The sequence below is a fragment of the Nicotiana tomentosiformis genome, chromosome 5 (genome assembly GCF_000390325.3).
Source record: "Nicotiana tomentosiformis chromosome 5, ASM39032v3, whole genome shotgun sequence".
NCBI lineage: Eukaryota > Viridiplantae > Streptophyta > Magnoliopsida > Solanales > Solanaceae > Nicotiana > Nicotiana tomentosiformis.
Window position 1 is genome coordinate 127,629,494 of NC_090816.1, and position 21,228 is coordinate 127,650,721.

A 21,228-nucleotide genomic window follows, 5' to 3' on the forward strand; every position below is an offset into this window, starting at 1 on the left:
CCTATCGAAAAGCTAAACTTCTTGAAATAGCACCCTTTTAATTATTTAATTATGTCTTTGACACGTCCCCTCACGTGCGAGCTTGTTTCTTTTTTATGAGTCAAACACGTGAATATTCTTTTTTTGATAATAGGTGACGGTGAAACTCGAACCCACAGGCCACAGGACCTCTTCCTGCTCTAATATCATGAAGTGTGACCATCTCATCTAACAGCTTAAAATTTTAGAGAGCACATACTTTTAATTATTTAATTATGTCTTCAACAGCGAGAAAGAAGCAGACCATATATAAGTATCATTACAAGTTCCTACAAGTCCAATCTTGCAGCAACAATTTGTGCCCTTTTCGAATCTCATATTGCACTTCCAGAAATATAAACAGACATTTCCATTTCTCACAATGTGTTTGCAAACTAAGAAAATAGTGAAGTACTAGCAAGCAAAATTTGACTTCTAATGATCCTCAAAACATATCAGAAATTGCATGAGATGGAATGGTGTTTCTTAATACACAACGTTTCGTTGTCAATTAACCTGAACAAGAATATTTCAAGTTTTGCCTTTCTCGTCTTTCCTCTTCCCCCGCGAGACACTGATCTCAAAAATTGGGAGGAAATCAATACATGAAAGGGTATGATTCCTCGCATATCCATCAATCTTCAACCATTAACAGCAGCAATGCAATGCCCTTTCGTCGTTTATATAGAAACTAGCATCTGTCGTTGTTGATTTCTCTCTGTCCCTTTAAAGATTGGAGTCGATTCACTTCCAACTGTGGAACTCCATCAATGGCTGTATTAGACACATTACTTGTATTCTGAGCTGGTTCTTGACTAGGTCCTCGCTTGTTCTCAAATAACTTTCCAGTTTTCCCGATTGCAAGAATTAATTCAAGTTGTTTGTGTTGTTGCTCCTGTAGATGAGTAAATAACAAATAGGAGTCAGATGGAAACAACTAACACAACTTCTGAAAACAAATCATAGCTGCTTAAGATATCTTTACTTTAGGTCTGCCCCGATGAAGTTATATTACTGTCGAAATACCATAAGAAGTTTGGCAAAAGTATGCATATGTTAGATTAGGCACCCAAATAAAAGCTACCAAAAACAGTTGAATATATTATGGTTGTTGACACTCCATGCTCAAGGCTTGGACCCTCTCCATCGTATTTGGTATCATATTCGAATTAGGGACTCAACTCTCTTTTGTCCAACTTCCCTCACTACTACTACAACAACAAAAGTAAAGAACATGAAACAAACAAGAAAGAGAAAAGAAAATAAAGCTATACCCATCTGAAATCTTTTTTCATTTCCGATGTTACAACTGCTATTAACAGATTTATATTGGTTACGCTAGAACATATTTCCTTGCACCTTTTGATATTCCTTATTAATAATTTTTAATTCATAATATCCTAATCAACTAAAGATGGAGTTCAGAAATGAAAACTTTCTTCAATAGTGCTCTTATTCTTCTTCTTTCTTTTAAGTAAAACATTTTTTCCAAGCTTGAAAAGAGAAAGATCAAATTACCACAGTTATTATTGAACTTCCAAATAGCCCACAGAAAGAATGCAAAAAAAATATGGAAAAGACAACACGATAAGAGAAAGGGGATGCAAGTCAAACAATGGTTGGAAAATCCTCCATTGCAATAATTTTCCTACCAAACTGCAGATAACAACCAAAAAAAAAAAAAAGGTATATCCCCACAAGTGGGGTCTGCGGAGGATAGTGTGTACGCAGACCTTAACCCTACCTTGTGAAGGTAGAGAGGTTTCCGATAGACTCTCGGCTCAAACCAAACTGCAGATACCAGACTACAAATATATACTTTATTCCAGATCTTGTTCATTTCTTTTTGCTCGCGATTGTTAAAAGTTTTAAGTTAAACTATGAAGAATAACCTTTTCTGTTTTCTTTCTTATTGGAATGAGATTCTGCCTGCAATGGCAATCTACAGCAGCATAGATTGCGTCTAGAAGATCTATGGAGTAACCATAAAACTTCTTATATTTCTCCACTCTTTCTTCTTCACTTTCATGTTTATTACGTCAAAGACATGCCTTCACCATATATCAGTTCATTTAAGATCCAGAGTTACCAACCCAGATTCTCTAGAATTCTACTACCCTAAGACTCACCATGCACAAAACTGTGTAGAATAGATCATGATTGAATTTCAAATTACCGTTCCACGTAAGAAAAAGTAGAAAGACAACACCGTCCAAATGGTCTATACAATGATAGCCACTAATCACCCAAAATGTGAGATGTAGAATGAACCTTAAAGTAAAGTCTCACATGGTATGCCAGACACAACCTAAGAAAAGATTGTTTGATGTGAGCATTCTTTTATCATCTCGAAGATATAAATTTACCAGGGAAAGTTCTCCCCTAAGGAAGAATGATCCTTACGCAATTTAGATAAGCACGCGAACCATGAAAAGTAGTTAAACAGCACTTTACCTGCATTGCCAGCAGAACCTTCTGTATCTCACCGAGCTCCTTCTCCAAATGCTCACCCTGCAATGCCAATGCTCGAGTGGCCTCGGAGTTCTTTTGGGCTAATGTTGCAGCCTGGATAGAAAGAAAAAAGAATCACACGAAGGCTAGAGTGTAAGATAACACACAGAAACGGTTTGCAGGAAATCGCTTAGAAGTAATTTTAGAACAAAGAGCGGTGTCATTATAAGTGAAAGCACAAAAAAACAAGAAGGCACTTGGGGAGCGAAAAGTGAGAAGCAAAACCCGCACTTTTTCAAGATGAAATGCAGAATTTACCGAAATAAAACAATTACTATTAGTTATAAATTTTTACTTATAACATCAACTTGCTATTAAAACTACAGATTTTTCATTTTCAATTAATCAAGCATAGAAAGTGTAATGACCCGACTTGTCGTTTTAAGAATTTAAGCCCTGTCTGGCGGCATAAGGCCCTGAGCAACTTCTTATTATGTGCATTGACTTGCGTGCGTGGTTGAATTCAGTTACCGGATGATTCTGAGAGGATTTGGGACACTTAGTCCCCAAGACGGAAGCTTAAGTATTAGGATTTTTACCGTAGTCGGAACTGTGTGAAGACGACTCCGGAATGGAATTTTGATGATGTCAATAGCTCCGTATGGTGATTATGGACTTAGGAGCGTGTCCGGAAAATTATTTGGAGGTCTGTAGAGGAATTTGGCTTGAAATGGCGAAAGATGAATTTTCGGAAAGTTTGATCGGGGGTTGACTTTTTGATATCGGGGCCGGAATCCGATTCTGGAAATTGGAATAGTTTCGTTATGTCAATTATGACTTGTGTGCAAAATTTGAAGTCATTCCAGATTGATTTGATGTGTTTCGGCACAAGATATAGAATTTGAAATTTCAAAGTTCATTAGGCTTGAATTGGGGTATGATTCGTGGTTTTAGAGTTGTTTGAGGTGAGTTGAAGGTTCGACTAAGTTGGTATGATGTTTTGGGACTTGATGGTATGTTTGGTTGAGGTCCCGGGGGGCTCGGGTGAGTTCCGGGATGGTTTCGGATCATTTTTTCCTTGTTTTGCAACTGCTGATATCTGGTATTGTTCTTCGCGAACGCGAAGGGTCTCACGCGTTCGCGAAGAAGGATTTTGGACGGCTGGGATTTGCCCATCGCGAACGCGAAGAAGGGAGCTGAGGAAAGCCAACGCGAACGCGAGTGGGCAGACGCGAACGTGAAGAGGAAGGGGAGTTGGGGGCCTGCCTGGCGTTAAGCCTTCGCGAAAGCGACTCGTGTCTCGCGAACGCGAAGGGCAAAGATCGGAAGGCATCGCGAACGCGATGAGGATATCGTGAACGCGAAGAAGGAATCTGGGCAGCACAATTTTTGTGGTCGCGAACGCGATGAAGGCACTTTTGGGCAGAATTAAAAGTCCCAAAAATGGGGGTTTGAGTTCATAACTCAAAATCAAATTTGGAGCTCGGTAGAAGGCGATTTTTGGAGAGATTCTTGCGTGGGTGTTTGGGGTAAGTGATTCTTATCCAGTTTTGATTAATTCCCATGATTATGTCTTTGAATCCATCATTTAATTCGGATTTAATGGAGGAAAATCAAGATTTTTGTAAAATCTTCCAAAAACGAAAATTTAAGATTTGGAAGTCGAGTTGTTGTTGGAATTCGATAAAATTGGTATGGTTGAACTCGTATCGGAATTGGCATTCATATTTTGTAACTTTTGTCGGGTTCCGAGACGTGGGCCCCACGGGCGATTTTTGGGTTAAATTTCGGATTTTTGTAAAAAATTTGTATTTTCATATGGAATTTATTCCTATAATTTGTATTGATTGAATTTAATTAATTATGACTAGATTCGAGCCGATCGGAGTCGGATAATCGAGGAAAGGGCATACTACTTGACTGATTAAGCGCAGTTTGAGGTAAGTATCTTGCCTAACCTCGAGTGGGGGAATTACCCCTTTGGCATTGAGTCTTATGTGCAATTTGTGTAATTGAAAACCATGTACGCGAGGTGACGAGTATGTACTTGGGTTATATGTGCAAATTACATTGGTTAAAAAAATCTTTAGACGCCCTTATGTATTAAATGGGAAATTATTGGCACTTATTAAATTCTCTATTTGTCATTCCTAGATCATTGTTTGTTGAAATTGTTTTTACATGATGATTTGGTGTGATTGCCACCTTGCTTTTTATTTGAAATATTATTTTGTTGCGTTGTTTATTTCCGGATATTTTGTTAAGATTTTTGTGCACATTATGGTCGAGCTATGGGCTCCTTATTGTGGAAAATAAGGTATTGTTGTTTTTTACGGGATATATATGTGTGTATGTGGGTTGCGCATGTGGCGAGACAAGGTGGGAACATTATTGTGCACGTGTGGCGAGACAAGGCGGGCATTCACTTTACTATTGCACACGTGGCGAGACAAGGTGGGCTATGTCGGGGATTGATTTGTGATGGCCTGGGGGCATTGTTGATGCTGCATATTTACCTTTGGAACTACGAGGCAGTACCTCGGGAGTGCTCTTTTTGTTGATATTTTCTATGGTTGCACTTGCCTTTGGTTATTTTATTTTTCTGTGATATGTAAATCCTTGTGTTCTTCCGCGATGTATTAATTGATTTTATTGTGTGTTTGTATTCCTTGTTGTAATGTGTTGGCTTTGGCCCTTGTACGAGACTCTGAGGATTTGTGTTTCCAGCTTTTACTAATTTTTAAGGTTAAGTTGTTTTGAATAAAAGAAATTGTTGTATGCTTTAATTCTTATAAGTTTCACATCCAAATCAGCAACTATCAGGTGTTTCATTTTTTTTATTGAAATATTATTTTCTCCACCCAAACGATTTCTAAAATAAATTCATTCTTTTGTTGATTTCCTACTTGATTTAAATATTTTGAAACTTACCTTATTGGGAATAAATTGATCATGTGGATCTTATATACATTGATATTATTGGCACGTGAGTAGTCCGTGCAGTTGTGATAGAAACATGGGCACGAGATGCCGTGAAAATATAAAGATGGGTTGAGACCCGTATTTGATGATTATGAAATGAGGTGTCACAGGGTGACTTTTAAATTGAAGAATTTTATTTTAAAGATATTTATTTGAAAGAGTTTTATATTCGAAGGATACATATTCGAAGGAAATATATATTTGGAAGGAATTTTATTTGAAGGGTTCTTATGTGAAAGACTTGTTTAATTGGTTGTACTTGTGTTCTTTCTTACTTGTCGGAGTAATAATTGTGGTGTTCTTGTTGCCTTACTGTTTATATCACTGCTATTTGTTCTCGATTATTTTAGTATGACACAGGTTATTTGACTAGTGAGTGTCTTGACTGTACCTCGTCACTACTCCACTGAGGTTAGTCTTGATACTTACTGGGCACCGCTGTGGTGTGCTTATTCTACACTTCTGCATATTTTTTTTTTGTGCAGATCCAGGTATGTTTCGTTAGTAGCTGTGTGGGTCGTTGCTGTGGAGACTCAAGGTAAACCTGATGCTGCGTTCGCAGGCTTCGGAGTCACCTTCAAGTTTTCATTTTTGCACTGTTTATTCTTAGTTCTGGACAGTTGTATTTAGAAGCTTTCTAGCAAACACTCTGTAGAGCCTATGACTTGTACTGCCGGGTTTTGGGAATTATAAAACTTTAAGAGATTTCTATTTCAAATTGTTAGATGTTGTTTAAATAATGTTGTTTCAATTAATGTTAGGCTTACCTAGTCTTTAAGACTAGGTGCCATCACGATACCCAAACGGAGGAGATTTTGGGTCGTGACAGAAAGGAATCAATTTGCAGTATTATCTTAGCAACTCAAACAAGAGAGCAGAAGAGAGAAGCTCAGAATCAGAAGTAGCAAAAGAAAAGGAAGAGGTTCATATACTGGAAGAAGAAACAGTACATTCTCTCAAAAAAAAAAAAAAAAAACTAGAAGAAGAAAAAGTAGTTGTTAAAAAAAATAAGAAGGACGAGATAAACCAAAAGTAGAGAAACATAATAGTAGAGGAGGTGTGAGAGGTTGGCCTTGGCGGGTTTGAGAAGGACCCGAGGCAGGCCAAAGAAGTTTTGGGGAGAAGTGATTAGGCAGGATATGGCGCGACTTTAGCTTACTGAAGACATGACCCTTGATAGGAAGGTGTGGAAGTCGATGATTAGGTTAGAAGGTTAGTAAGTGGTTGAAAGTTTCTCCTTTTCTTACCAGTAGTTTTGGTAGCACTCATGTTTCTGCATATTCTTAATTAATTCTTTATTGCGTCATGTGGTCTAGTTGGTCTAGTTCGTTTCCGTTACCGTATTCCCTGTTGTTATTATTTAGTACTACTTATTCTTCCCCCGGCCCCCTCCTTTTTCTTCTCTCTTCCTGTTCGCTCTTTTCTCCTCATTCTTTTCTTCCTCTTTTTCTTCCTCTTCCTCCTCCTCCTTCTTCTTCTCTAAGCCCTTCTTCTTCTCTAAGCCGAGAGTGTATTGGAAATAGCCTTTCTACCTTCACTAGGTAGGGGTAAAGTCTGTGTACACACTACCCTCCCCTGACCCCACTTGTGGGAACATACTGGGTTTTTTTGTTGGTGGTGGTGTTGTAGAGAAACATAATAGTAGAAGAAAAGGCACGCCATATTCTAAAAGAAAAAGAAGAAATTGACGACAAAAGAATACTGAAATGTACATGGAGAGGAATCCTAATACTCAAATAGCAAAAAGGCCCTATATTTCCTCATTTTTCCTCTTTTCATCCATTAAAGTTAGATTCAAAAAAAAAACACTGCTTCATTATAGATCATTTTGCGCCTTTGCACCTCATTGTCTAAAGGGAACCAACCTCTCTATCTTCACAAGGCAGGAGTAAAGTTGCACACACACTACCCTCCAAGACCCACTTGTGGAATTACACTAGGTATGTTGTTGTTGCTATTGTTGTTGCACCTCATTGTCTATAGGGATGATTTCTCTAAAGCACATAGCTTCACCCATAATGGGAGGCACTAATCTTGCCCTTCCGAGGGATCTTTTCTCTCTCTTAAATACATTGTGACCTTGTACAGGAATGACAATTGAGTATAGATTGGGATACCCCTCAACAAGTTGTCTCTACTTGGTTCGTCTTGCATAACTCAAATGGATATGCCTACTCTATGGTTTCAATGATCAATAAGGGGAAGGACACCATGCAAGCTTCTTGGACAAAGTTGAGAATATATCAATCAATCAACTTATCCAACATTTGATGGGGTCGCTATGTGAATCCCAGTGTTTTAAAAAGCGATCACTTCGTCGCTTTAAGCGAGCAGCGACGCGAAGTGACCAGCCATCGCTTTTTCCTACCTGAGGTGACACGACCATAAGAAGCGTGAAGCGACGCAGGAGCGAAGAATCGCTCGCTTCTGTTCAGAAGGGGTTAATTTTTTTTAAAAAAAAGTTTTGGTCTGTTTTTATATTATACAAAACAGACCCCAAAGACCAAAGTGAACGACCATTTCTCTCTTCTCTCCAAAATCAATTGTTGCTGCTAGGGTTCCTCGGCCACACAACCAGAGACCTACCTCCAGGTATTTTTTTTCTTTTTTACTTCTTTGTTCTTTCTTCCTCTTCTCCTTTTTTCTTTTCCTTTTTTTCTCTTTTTTCTTCTTCTTCTTCTTCCCGTCCTGGCGTCTGCTCACAGCTAGGGCAGACGCATTTTTGTTTTCCTTTTATTCTTCTTATTTAGTATTTTAGCCTTTATTTATTAAGTTTTATGTGTATTTCAGTTTATAAAGTTAATTATTATATATATATATATATATATATATATATATATATATATATATATATTATATTTTCAGTTTATTTATGTTTTTTCTTATATCTTAATAGGGATTAAAAATGTCCGAAAGTTCGAAAGAGGAAGACCCAGCTTGGCGATATGGAGATAAAGTTAATGAGAAGAATAGTACAAATGTTATATGCAAGTTTTGTAACAAGATTACAACGGGGGGAATTTATCGCTTTAAATTCCATCTTATTAGTGGCGATAGAAACGTCACAAGTTGTCTGAAATGCCCACCGGAGGTGAGGGGGAAAATAAAGAATTTTGTTGAGAAGAAGGAGCAAAAAATCACATGAGTCATCAACCATTTGTGACCAATCTTGATGATGATGATGATAATGGAAGAAGGTGAAGGTTTGTCACTTCCAACAAAATGGGGAAGAGATGCAATCTCTCCAAGTCATGGATCGACGGGTACGAGTAGGACTAAAGGTCCTATAGACTGTTATTTCCCAAAGATGCTAGAAGCAAAGAGCGGTGGAAAAGATGTGCAAAAAATTGTTAAGGACATTTTAAGGGATCGTGCAGTTAAAGCTTTTACACGATGGGTCTATGATGATGCACTCCCCTTCAATTGTGTCAACTATACTGACACTTTTGGAGACTTTATTGAGGTCGTTGGTCAATATGGACCTAGAATAAAGCATCTCACTTATCATGAAATCAGATGTCCTTATCTAAATAAGGAAGTGGAGTAGACCAATAAAATTGTGGAGGAACATAAAGTTGTGTGGAACAAGTATGGATGCTCCATTATGATGGATAAGTGGACGGCAAAAACTGGAAAAATGATTATTAATGTGTTGGTGAATTCTCCCCAGGAAAGTTTGTTTCTTGAGCCGATTGATGCTAGCGACTCGTCCACTGACCACATCAAAATGTTCGCCTTGTTTCAGAACACCATTGAAAAGATTGGCCCAAGCAAAGTTGTTCAAGTGTCACTGATAATGCGAGTGAAAATGTTAAAGCGGATGGTATGGTGCAAGGAGCGTACCCAAATGTCTATTGGACTCCATGTGCGGCTCATTGTATCAAAAAACCCTTCTCTACAGTTTTTGGCTAGGGCGTTAGAGTACATTCTTATATTGCTCAGCGGCCCTTGTTATTGAATATGATGAGAAGATTCACCGGACAAAAAAATTTGGTGAAACCGGGCAAGACAAGGTTCGTCACTGCTTTCTTAACTTTGCATAGTATCCACTTGCAAAAAGCTAATTTGAGAAAGTTGTTCATTTCAGAGGAATAGAACAAGAGTAAATTTGCAAAGGAAGCTGGGGAAAGAAGCCGCACGCATTATTCTTTCTTATTCTTCTTGGAATAATGTCCTCCATGCTCCTAAAATTGGTGGCCCTTTGATTAGAGTACTCTGTTTGGTGGATGGGGAGCAAAAACCACCAATAGGCTACCTTTATGAAGCTATGGATAAGGCCAAGGAGGCTATTCAAGCATCATTCACTGATGAGCAGAAATATGCAAAGGTCTTTCAGATTATTGATTCAAGATGGACGGAGAAACTTCATCAGACCTTTGCATGCAGCTGGACTTATTCTGAACTCATCACTCTCTCATACTTCACTAGCTAAAGAAGTGTGGAAGAGATTCCATGAGTGTGTTATTAAGTTGACCCCAGTAAGACTTGCAAGAAAGGATAGTAGATAAGTTTGCTATTTACAGGGCAGGTAAAGGACTTTTAAGCTGCGACTGGCTATTAAACAAAGAAAGACGGAGTCGCCAGGTGATCGAGTACATCTATATTTTATAGCTCTAACTTTTAATGTATTTTTTATACTTATTAACTCTTGAATATTTTTTTTTCAATTCTATAGTTGAGTGGTGAGACTAATATGGTGCAGAGACTCCGGATTTACAGACTTTCGCCATCAAAGTTCTAAGTTTAATTTGTAGTTCATCCATATGTGAAAGGAACTGGAGCGTTTTTGAACACGTGAGAACTAAAAACAACGATTTCGTGTTTTGAGATAAAGTAAATTATATCTCAATTGTCCTAACTCCTACTAATTAGTTGACACATCTTGTTTGCAGATTCATCCAAAGAAGAGGAATCGACTAACCTTGAAGTGCCTCCATAATCTAGTGTTCATAAAATACAATAGAGCATTGAGGCATCGCTACAACCACCGCAATCTAATTGATTCAATTCTTTTGGACAATATTGATGAGGCTAATGAGTAACTAACTGGAGTCCCCAAAAATTGTGAAGATGAAAAAGTATTTGAAGGCGACTCTAATTTCACTTGGGCTGATGTTGCGGAGGCTAGTGGAGTTGGGGAGAACCCTTGTGGGTTTAAGGGGGAATATTTCAAGTTCAAGCTCGAATAGGAAAGGAAAAAGTGTGGCTACTACAAGTCGATCCCTAATTGATGAAGATGAAAGTGATCATGAAGAGGAAGAGGAAGAGGAGGGGGAAGAAAGAACATGACGAGCAATATGAAGATAATTGAGGAATTCAAGATTTTGACAATCCTGAAAAAGAACAAGAAGAGTAGAAGAATAAGATGTTAATTCTAGTAATTTAGTGGTTTTGATTTTGCTTGTACTATGGTTTTATGGAGGATTTTGTGGTACCTACTTTTAAGTTTTTAAATTGAACTTTTTGATTATTTATATTGTCTCTTTGCAAGGTTTACATTATGTTTTTTAAGAATTGCGCTTCACTTCAATGAAGTGTGCGCTTCGCTTTTGAAGCAAGGCGAGCCCCTGTTGCTTTTTTGCGCTTCTCGCTCTCAAAAACACCGTTGAATCCTCTGTATCCATTCCACTCAAAATTTAAATGAGGCAACTCTTACCGAAACAAAACATGCAGAATCCTCACTAAGGATTTACAACTATAGCATATTCCAAGTCACTGTGTCAGTTATTTTCTCAGATTTAAGCTTCCCAAGTCCGCTTTAGTCTTCAGGTGGTTGTTGGCCCTAATTTGTATAAGTGAGCCATACTAATATAAATGGTCGTTTCACCTAATAATTTGATGATTTACAAGTAGGTCCCATAAACAAAAAAACAGACATGCCAATGGTTTACAAGTTCCATAAGAAAAAAACAGACATACATCTTCTTGATAAGGTTATGATATCATTCAAGATTAGAGCAAAAAATATTCTAAGTAAGAGGTCAACTACATCATATTTTATCGATTCTAATAGATACAAATATTGCGACCATAGTTTTCTCTTTCTCAACTCCCTACTTCCAGAATTTTTTAATTTTTTTTTTTTTTGAGAAAGCAACATATCCAATATATTAATCAAATCATCAGCACAGAGTTTGTACTGGAAGCCAAAATTTGCATCATGAGAAGATAGAAACAAAAACCAAAAACAATAACTCCTTGTCCTTCTTATAAGGAGCCTAAAACATCTATGATTGCATCCGGATCATCAATATATTCTAATTTAGACCAAAAACTAAAAAGAAATACAGTTCATCTTAATCTTCCGTGTAGGGTTATTGTCCGGGGAAAAAAAAAATTTGCAACTAATCTCCAAGCTACTAGTATGGTTTCTGATTCATTTCTCTATAAATCCCTATATTAGTCATTTCAACATTTATGAATGCAACCAAAGCATCCACTTTTAAAACCAAGTATCCACAAACTACTTTGCACTTCTCCACCACCCAAACTCCAACTTACATGCTGCACTCAATATATTCCTCAAGAATGCAGCAACATTGAAGACCAAAAGCTAGTGACAACGCCTAACTTCTGAAACTTCAGTTATCAACATCAAGTAGGAATACATGGACATAGTTCAAAATGATGTTATCTGAATCATTGGCAATGATCCAATCATCTACTAATCATTTGAATAAGAACTTTCTAGCACAAATACAATGCTTATACATCTGAGAACCAGCATGCATCCTCTATTTATAGGATAACACTAACTACATTCATAAGATTAAAATGTTTACTGATTAACAGATAAACTAAAGCTTGCTCTAGATCCATGTGACCTCTACATTATTCATCGCATATGCTTAAAATAACATTGTTACCTCAGTAACCGGATCTTTGAGAGTCTTTCTTGTAATCCGAAATCGAATTCCCAGCTTCTCAAGCTGCCTCGATAGAACCCGAATAAGCGTCGTTGAGCTCCTCAAATCTTCCTCTAACTTTTCAATCCTCTCCACCAAATTAACCCCTCTAGAACCACTCCCTGACCTGGAAAATTCAACCATACAAATCCTACTCCATTGCCTTCTCCTAATTACAGAACCAATGACCACTCCACCCACCAACACAACACACTGTGCCGCTAATACCCTATTCCCTAACCACTTCTGTGACCCCAAAAACCAAGAATTCACAGCATAACCAATAGACACCACAGCTGAAGAAAACAAACACAAAAACTCAAGAATCGAAAGAAAAGCATCAATATTGAACTCAAATTCAGCTAAAGATTGTTCCTTTACAGCTCCCTCCGACTCAAAGGCCTTAACTTTCCATTGATGACACTGTAAAGATTCAATGGTTAGCAAATGGAGTTTTTGTGTCGGGAAACATAAACGGTTTTTTAAAGGTTTAAAGTCTAACGGGGTTGAAAATATTGGGTTCTTGAACTCAAATTTAGCTACAGATTGAGCCTTGACAGTTCCCACTGACTCAAAGGCCTTGATTTTCCATTGATGGCATTGCAAAGATTCAATTTTTAGCAAATTGGTTTTTTCTGTAGGGAAATATAGAGGAGATTTCAAAGGTTTCAAGTGTAATGAGGTTGAAAATTTTGGGTTCTTGAAATAAAATGAATTCTGGGGTATGATTGACATTATTTGGGGTTCGAAGAATTGGCCAAGAATTTATGCTATTTTTGATATTTTGAGATTTTAACTAACAAGATTGATGAATTCATGGCTATTGAAAAACCCCCAATTGAGAAATGAAATAAATTCAGGTTCCTGACTACTGTGAATACAATTGTGTTGTCGATAAGTTAAATAGTTGGCGCCGAGGAGGTTTATTTACGCACTGTGCGCACGTTAGTTTATATTTGTAGTTTTGATTGCTTTACTATGCGCCTGAAATGTGAAATGTGTCATTACCACCCCATTACTTAAAGTCAAAAGACACTATAGCTCCTTTAACTTTTATATAAGTTAATATAATCCCCAAACTTTTGGTTTTACACCAATTCTAAGACAACAAAAAATTATTTAGATGCCACAATCTTTATAGGGGTAATTAGAGAATAGAAAGGCAAAATAATTACTCTATATGTTCTTTTCAAGTTCTGAAAAGAAAATGAATTTTTTTTCTCTTATGTGTGTTTTTTATTTATTTCTTAAATCAGGAAACCATTTTAGACATAAATGGGACTACATAACATAATGAGCTACAACCAATATTTAAGTTTAGTGAGGAAATTTTTATGTGAAAGTGTTGATGGGTAATAGTTTGATTTTTGGTACTTATTGTGCAATTTATCCTTTTTATGAGATCTTTGTTAATCCCTTCTTTCACCTTGTCTGGTTTACGATATAGAAAGAACTTTAAAACAGTAAGATATACATTGTACTTTGAAAGAAAAAAAAATATTAATCCCTAAATATAATTAATACATTATACATCTAATTGTGTATCTTGCTTATCTTTGGGTATATGCAAACACACTTTTTTTAGCGCGTATTCTTATCCTTCAAATTAAGATATATTTTTTTAGTTTCTCACCAAATCATGAAAAATTAACTCTTTTGCGCCAAGAAAATGTATTTATCAATGAGCAAAATTGTGTAAGTCAAGAATATTAATTTACCGTTGCAACACTTGTCATCAGATTTTCACATCAAACCAATGAGTTGTCGTGATGGACCTTTTTGGTCCTCGTAGACCTTGGTTTGATGTGATATGGACTACATGTCTTGCATCGATACACCAATATCCTTAAGTTATACAATTTTACTTATGTGATGTCATAGAGCAAAAGCGTAATCGGTAGATAAACGTAGGTGTATAATATATATGTGTATAAAAAGAAGTAGTTTAACTGCGTTATTTATAGCTAAAAATTGGTCCTCCTAGGATTCTAAACTAGAAAAGAAAAGACTGTTTGAAAATTATGGTATCAAAAGTCTAAACAATCAAATTCAGAGATTGAATAAAAGGAAAGGAATTGATCTTGAAAATCAGATTGATTTTTTGTTATTTCTTTACAAATACATTCTTGAAACGGAAAATAGGAAGAGAAAGAAAAGGTTCTGATTTTTTGTAGTTAGAGAGTAGATTTTGCTATGAAATTTGGTAAGAAATCGATAGAAGAATGAAGGAAATAAATTAAAAATAGAAAAGGGAGAAAAGAAAAAATAAATAAGGAAGATGAATTAATGAATTGATAGAAGAATGAAGGAAATAAATTAAAAAATAGAAAAAGGGAGAAAAGAAAAAATAAATAAGGAAGATGAATTAATGAATTGAAAAGGGGGCTATCTTTTGGAAATGCTTGGTTTTAGTGCATCTTATTGGGATAGGCTAGAAATAAGTTGTTTGGGGTTGGACTAGGCCAAAGATGAGTCTGAAATAGTTAATTAATGGGAAATTGACATGTAGACGCCACTCTTAGTTTTTTACATTGTCATTACTCATTAAATAATATTTATATAAAAAATATTACTTTTGCTTTTGTAACGATTCGACCGGTCGTTTTATTTTTTAGAACCTCGTTCCCCTAAATAAGGCTCCTCGTATGTGCTTTTATTATTTTATGACTTGCGGGCATGATTAGTTCGGGATTTGGAAGAGTTCAGGTTGAAATCGGAATACTTGGTTCCATGGTTTGGCTTTAAAAGGCTAAGCTTGACCTCTGTCAACATTTTGAGTAAACGATCTCAGAATCGAGATTTGACGACTCCTATAGGTTCATATGATGATTTCGGACTTGGGCGCATGTTCGGATTGGTTTTTGGATGATCTGAGAGCATTTAGGAGTCTAATAGTGAAAGTTGGCTCTTTGAAGGTTTTAAAGTTCTTTAAATTTAGTTTGGAGTAGGTTTTGGTGTTATCGATATCCAATTCGGATTTTGAGATCAGGAATAGTTACGGAATGTCATTTAAGACTTGCACGCAAAGTTTGACGTCATTCCGAGTAGTTTAAGTACGTTTCGGCGCATTGGGAGTAAATTGAAGAACTTGAAGTTCATACTTTGATTCAATTCGGATTTAGGGTGCGATTCTTAGTTTCATTGTTGTTTTATATGTTTTGAGAGTTCGAGCAGGTCCGTATTATATTTATGGACTTGTGGGTATATTTGGACGGGGTCCCGAGTTGCTCGAGTGTGTTTCGGACCGTCCGGAGTTAAGTTGAAAACACCAAATTTTCTGTTCTGGTTTCCTTCTTCGCGAACGTGGAAAGACCCTCGCGTTCGCGATGAAGATTTAGGGACTAGGGGCATTTGCCCTTCGCGTTCGCGTATGCAGGGCCGCGTTCGCGGTGGCCTGGACCTTTTGGCCTTCGCGTTCGCATTGGGCATGCCATGTTCGCGTAGTAGCCTGGCCCCACGCTCGTGTGTGCACCGCGTTCGCATGGATCATCTCGCGTTCGCATAGAGCCATTTTCCTGAGGTCCTCAGTTTAGCTTTCGTGATCACGAAAGCTTGGCCGTGATCGCGTATAAGGACCACTGGGCAGAAACATCATTTAAAAACAGGACTTAGGCATTTTTGCTCATTTCTTACACTTCTTGGGGCGATTTTGGAGCTCTTGGAGAGGGGTTTTTACCTAGCTTTTGAAGGTAAGTTGTAACGACCCGGCCGATCACTTCGAGAGTTATAGCCATGTTTCCCTTATTTTTGCTTCTTTATGTGTTATTTAGCTGTATTGTGTTGTATCAGGTTGGTTGGTTTGGGTCCGGAGTGGTTTCGGAGTGGAATGAGACACTTAGTCTCTAAAGTTGAAGCTTAACTTGGAAAAGTCAACCGGATATTGACTTATGTGTAAACGATCTCGGATTTGAATTTTTTATGATTCTGTTAGCTCCGTTAGGTGATTTTGAACTTAAGAGTGCGTCCGGATTGTGATTTAGAGGTCCGCGGTAAAATTAGGCTTGAATTGGCGAAATTTGGAAATTTGGTCATTTTGGTCGGCAATGAAAAATTTGATATCGGGGTCGGAATGAAATTTCGGAAGTTGGAGTGGGTTCGTAGTGTCATTTGTGACGTGTGTGCACAATTTGAGGTCATTCAGACGTAGTTTGGTTGGTTTCAGTATCAGTTGTCGAATTTGAAAGTTTTAAAAGTTCTTAGGTTTGAATGCGAGGGTAATTTGGTAATTTGATGTTGTTTTGAGTAATTCTAAGGTTCGACTAAGTTTGTATATTGATATATGACTTGTTGGTATTTTTAGTTGAGGTCCCGAGGGCCTCGGGTGTGTTTCGGATGGTTAACGGGTTGATTTTGGTGTTGTGAGTTGTTGTTTCTATTGGTTTTTTAACTTCTGGTGTTTTTCTGCACCTGCGGATGGGAGGCCGCAGGTGCGAGGTCACAGGCGTAGAGGGAAGGTGCGCAGATGTGGAAAAGAGGATGTTGGTCAGTTTCCGCAGAAGCGAAGTGTGGGCGCGCAGGTGCGCTTCCGCAGGCGCGAGATTTGCAGCGCAGATGCGGAAAGTGGGAGGCCAAGGCTGGAGCGCATGCGCGAAGGATTGGCCGCACGTGCGAGGCATGAGGCTCAGGTGCGGAAGCTGGGAAATTAAGTGGAGCTCGCAGGTGCAGCGCCTTGACCGCAGGCGCGGAAAATAGGCCGCATGTGCGAAGACCTGGGTAGAAACCATAAATAGAACACTTCGCGAATTTTGGTTCATTTCCACTATTTTCAAGTCGGTTTTTGAAGCTTTTGGAGTGATTTTGGTAAGTTGTTTGGGCTCTAATACTCCTATATATGGTGATTTCCCATTGTTTAATCATGTAATTAGTGGAAATTAGGGGTGAAAATGAGGGGTTAGGGCTTGAGATTTTGAAGAGTAATTTAAGGATTTGAAGGACCAAATGATGTCGGATTTTGATAAATTTCGTATGTATAGACTCGTGAGTGAATGGGCTTTCTAGTTTTGTAAATTTTTTCAGATTTCCAGACGTGGGCCCGGTGGGGCGAGTTTGAGCCAATTTTGGGTTTTGGGCTAATTTTATAGTTTTTCTTGTGAAATTTATTCCATTAGTGTATATTGATGGTATTGTACTGATTGTGAATAGATTCTGAGCATTTGAAGGCCGAGTCGAGAGGCAAGAGGATCGCGGGGTAGAGATTTGACCGGTTTGAGGTAAGTAACGATTATAAATCTAGTCATGAGAGTATGAAACCCCGGATTTTTTGTATCACTTTACTATTTTGAGGTGACGCACATGCTAGGTGACGAGCGTATGGGCGTGCATCGTTGGGGATTGTGACTTGGTCCGTACCGTAGCAACTGTAAAGTTGCATATTTTGTTGAAACTATATGATACTTATGAGTTTTAGAAATGAGTCTTTGTAAATTGGGCGGAATGCCATGTTTGGGCCTTGTGCCAGTATTTTTTGGACCCTTTGGGGCCTTTTTCTTACTATCCTCATACTATTTTTGATTAAAAATTTATACTCAGTCATGGTTATACCTGTTTACTGCATAACTAAGTTTTATTACTCTGTTTTGATGCATATAAATATTGTTTTGGGCTGAGTACCCTGTTTTTACTGAGAGCCCAAATGGCTTGAGAGGTTTGTGACTGAGTGAGGCCGAGGGCCTAATTTGTGAGAATATTTATGGGATCGGAATGCACGCTGCAACATGTTTGATATAGCCCAGGGGCCTGATTGATTTATGCCATGATTTGGCTTGATATAGCGCTTGGGATGAAAGAGCCCCTCCGAATGCTGAGTGACTGGGAGGCATGAGTGATGGTGAAGTATGCCCAAGGGGCTGTTTATGAGTGATGGTGAGGTATGCCCGAGGGGCTTTTCACGAGTGACTGTAAGGTTTGCCCGAGGGGTTGTATATGAGTGATGTTTTGCCCGAGGGGCTGATTATGATTTCATTATTTTTGCTCACCTTTGCATTGAGCCTCTGTTTGAAAACTATTGAAAAATATCTTCAAATGATTTTTGTACTGAAACTGGGTTTAAACGAGATGATTTGATTCAAACACTGATTTTAAAAGCATGTTGTGTTTTACTGAGATTTCATGATGTGGACTTTATATGCTTTATTGCCCGTCACCACTGCTCAGTCTTTATTTACTATTGTTATTTACTGAGTTGGCGTACTCACGTTACTCCATGCGCCTTGTGTGCAGATCCAGGTGTAACTAGACATGGTAGCGGCTGTTGACTATTCCGGTTGCAGGTTTTCTTGGGGATAGCAAGGTAGCTGTCTGGCGATCGCAGCACTGTTCTTCTCCCTCTTATCTTCTTTTAGTTATATTTAGCTATTTTTCAGACTATGTTATTCTCGATATTGTCAGACAAATTGTAGTAGATGCTCATGACTAGTGACACCCCGATGTCGGGCTTTTCTTTTCCTCACTTTTGTTTTGATTTGAACTCCTTTACGAAGGTTTTTATGTTAAATAGCCTTGAGATTATCTTTGAAAAAAAATATCATTTTGTTTTGGGAAATGAGTCGGCTTTCCTAGTTCCACGATAGGCGTCATCACGACAGGGTTAGTTTGGGTCGTGACATAAGTAATTTCTACCTAATGTGAGTTTAATACATAGATTATGGGTAGATTTTAATATGTAAATTTGTGGCATAGGTTTAGATGAAAAACTTAGGTTTTGATAAAAATGAGATTTTACCACGAAAATGGTTATGAAATTTAGTGAAAATCATGTAGTTGAGTTCGTAAGGTTATGGGTGACAATTTTCTTTGAAATTTCCGGAATCCGGGCACGTAGGCCCGAGGTGAATTTTAGAAATTTTTCAAGTGGGGTTGGATAATCACTTTAATAATTAGTATATGAACTTTTGAGCATGTATTGCCTATTTTATATAATATTTGACTAGTTTCAAGTTGTTTGGCACCGAATTGAGGGTTTAAGCACAATCTTGGACCAGAAAGTAAGATTTGAGATGGGGTACGTATCTTTTCCAACCTTGTAAGAGAGAATTAACCCTACGAGTGAATTTAATTAATATGTGCTTCTATTTGTGAGGGGTTACGTACGCACGAGGTGAAGAGAGTCCGTACGTAGCTACTAATTATGCTTATGTCCGAGTAGTTTTAGACTTACACCATGTTTTGTTGATATTGTTATTTGATTATGCTTACTAATTGCCTTGAATAGAGCTGAGATTTGGGGATTTCAAGAATTTAAAAGTTTCTGGTTGAATTTCTTTTTTTGGAAAGAATTGAGGGATATTATAATAACCTGAGGAATCTATGTTCAACCGCATCGCAAGTATATTCCGCGAGCGGGGTAAATTTCCATTACTCTCATGGGAGTGGGTCGTTCGCCTCGGCAGATTAATAGATGCATCTATGGTTCGTGTCGTTCTACTCTCGACAGTGCACATAGTATATTATATGTATTTTGGATCGGGCCGTACCTCCTCAGCATAATTCGTGCGTACTAATACTGGGAGCCCCATTATGTTTGATATTGTTTCATTAACTTGAGAGGTTATATGGTTAAATGAGGGAAATTGATTTGGTATTTACTATCGGTGAAAGGATTGTTTATTTATTTCTTGCTTCTGAGTTATATTGTCATGTATATACCCCATGTTTAATTAGAAATTTTATATATTTTATTGTTGGTCCATAGTAAGTGTCGAAGTCGACCCCTCGTCACTACTTCTTCGAGGTTAGACTAGATACTTACTGGGTACATGTTATTTATGTACTCACGCTACACTTCTGCACTAAATGTGCAGGACCTGAGGCAGGTGCATCTGGATATCAGTCTGGCACGCATCCTTGACTGCTACGAGTAGAGGTGGATGTAGAGTATACTAGACGGATTCAATCGAACTCATAATTTTCGATACAGTGTAAAATATTATATGTAAAAATTTATTAAAATTACAAACGTAGTAGATATGAACCCATAACTTTAAAAATATAATGGGTTCAATGCTAAAAAAATTTAAAGTTGAACCCATAGAGTTGAAATTCTAGATCCGCCTCTGGCTATGAGACTTTGCGGTGAGCTGTCTTCCGAGCCCGTTCTACAGCAGCCAAAGTCTTCTTTGTGCTTTATTTTCTGTCTATTTCATTTCAGACAGCAATGTAGTACTCTTTTGTATATTCTACTAGTAGCTCATACACTTGTGACACCAGGTCTTGGAGATTTATGCTAGTAGACACTTGATGGTTTTGGATTATTTTACCTGTCTCACATGCTTTAAAAATTTTGATCTTTCATTTTTATTAAACTCTTACTTCTTAATTATGCATAAATTAAAAATCAACTATTTCAAGTCTTTAAAAGACAAAATCACGGAGTTAGTTCACGGTTGGCTTGCCTAGCGGTAACGTTGGGCTCCATCACAGACTATAGGAGAAATTGGGTCGTGACAACATGGTATCAGAGTACTAGGTTCACGTAGGTCTCACAAGTTATGAGCATGCCTAATAGAGTCTTGTGGATCGGTGCGAAGACGTCTGTATTTATCTTCGAGAGGCTATAAGGTGTTAGGAAACTACTATTTCTTCATCTCCTATCGTGCAATTAATGTTATACTATGTGTCTTTCTCTTATTATCTCACAGATAGTGAGAACGCGCACGACATATGTTCCAGACCCGGGAGGAGCCACTCCCCTTGTTGCTAGAGGCCGAGGCAGGGGCCGGGGGAGGGCACCGGTCCGAGGTAGGGGACGAGGACATCCCAGAGTGGCCCCAACTATATCACCAGCGGATCCAGTAGAGGATCCCACCATTGAGGAGTAGGGCGAGGTGCCTGTAGCAGAGCCAGCCCCGGTAGATTTCATGTCAGCACCAAGCTT

At 38.0% G+C, this 21,228-nt stretch overlaps 2 protein-coding genes across 2 annotated transcripts in view; one reads left to right on the top strand and one right to left on the bottom strand.

Annotated features, from left to right (window-relative positions):
• Positions 1–322: 322 nt before the first annotated feature.
• Positions 323–13,252, bottom strand: LOC104099043 (uncharacterized). Its single transcript, XM_009605917.4, has 3 exons — positions 12,318–13,252; positions 2,473–2,583; positions 323–913 (listed from the first exon to the last, which is right to left on the bottom strand). The coding sequence occupies exons 1-3, from the start codon at positions 13,089–13,091 to the stop codon at positions 710–712; spliced, it is 1,089 nt and encodes a 362-aa protein (XP_009604212.1). The 5' UTR covers positions 13,092–13,252; the 3' UTR covers positions 323–709.
• The window catches only part of LOC104099044 (phospho-2-dehydro-3-deoxyheptonate aldolase 2, chloroplastic), a 50,008-nt gene continuing 35,215 nt past the window's right edge, over positions 6,436–21,228 (top strand). Inside the window, exon 1 of the mRNA XM_009605919.4 lies at positions 6,436–6,448. The gene's annotated coding sequence lies outside the window, so the exon portion shown is untranslated. The remainder of the gene's footprint in view (positions 6,449–21,228) is intronic.

Coding starts and splice junctions, on each gene's coding strand:
- LOC104099043 (XM_009605917.4), bottom strand. CDS start 13,091: ATGTCAATCATACCCCAGAATTCATTTTATTTCAAGAACCCAAAATTT. Junction 2,584..12,317: donor TCAAAGATCCGGTTACTGAG/GTAACAATGTTA, acceptor CTTTCTATCCAG/GCTGCAACATTAGCCCAAAA. Junction 914..2,472: donor AGGTTCTGCTGGCAATGCAG/GTAAAGTGCTGT, acceptor ACTCATCTACAG/GAGCAACAACACAAACAACT.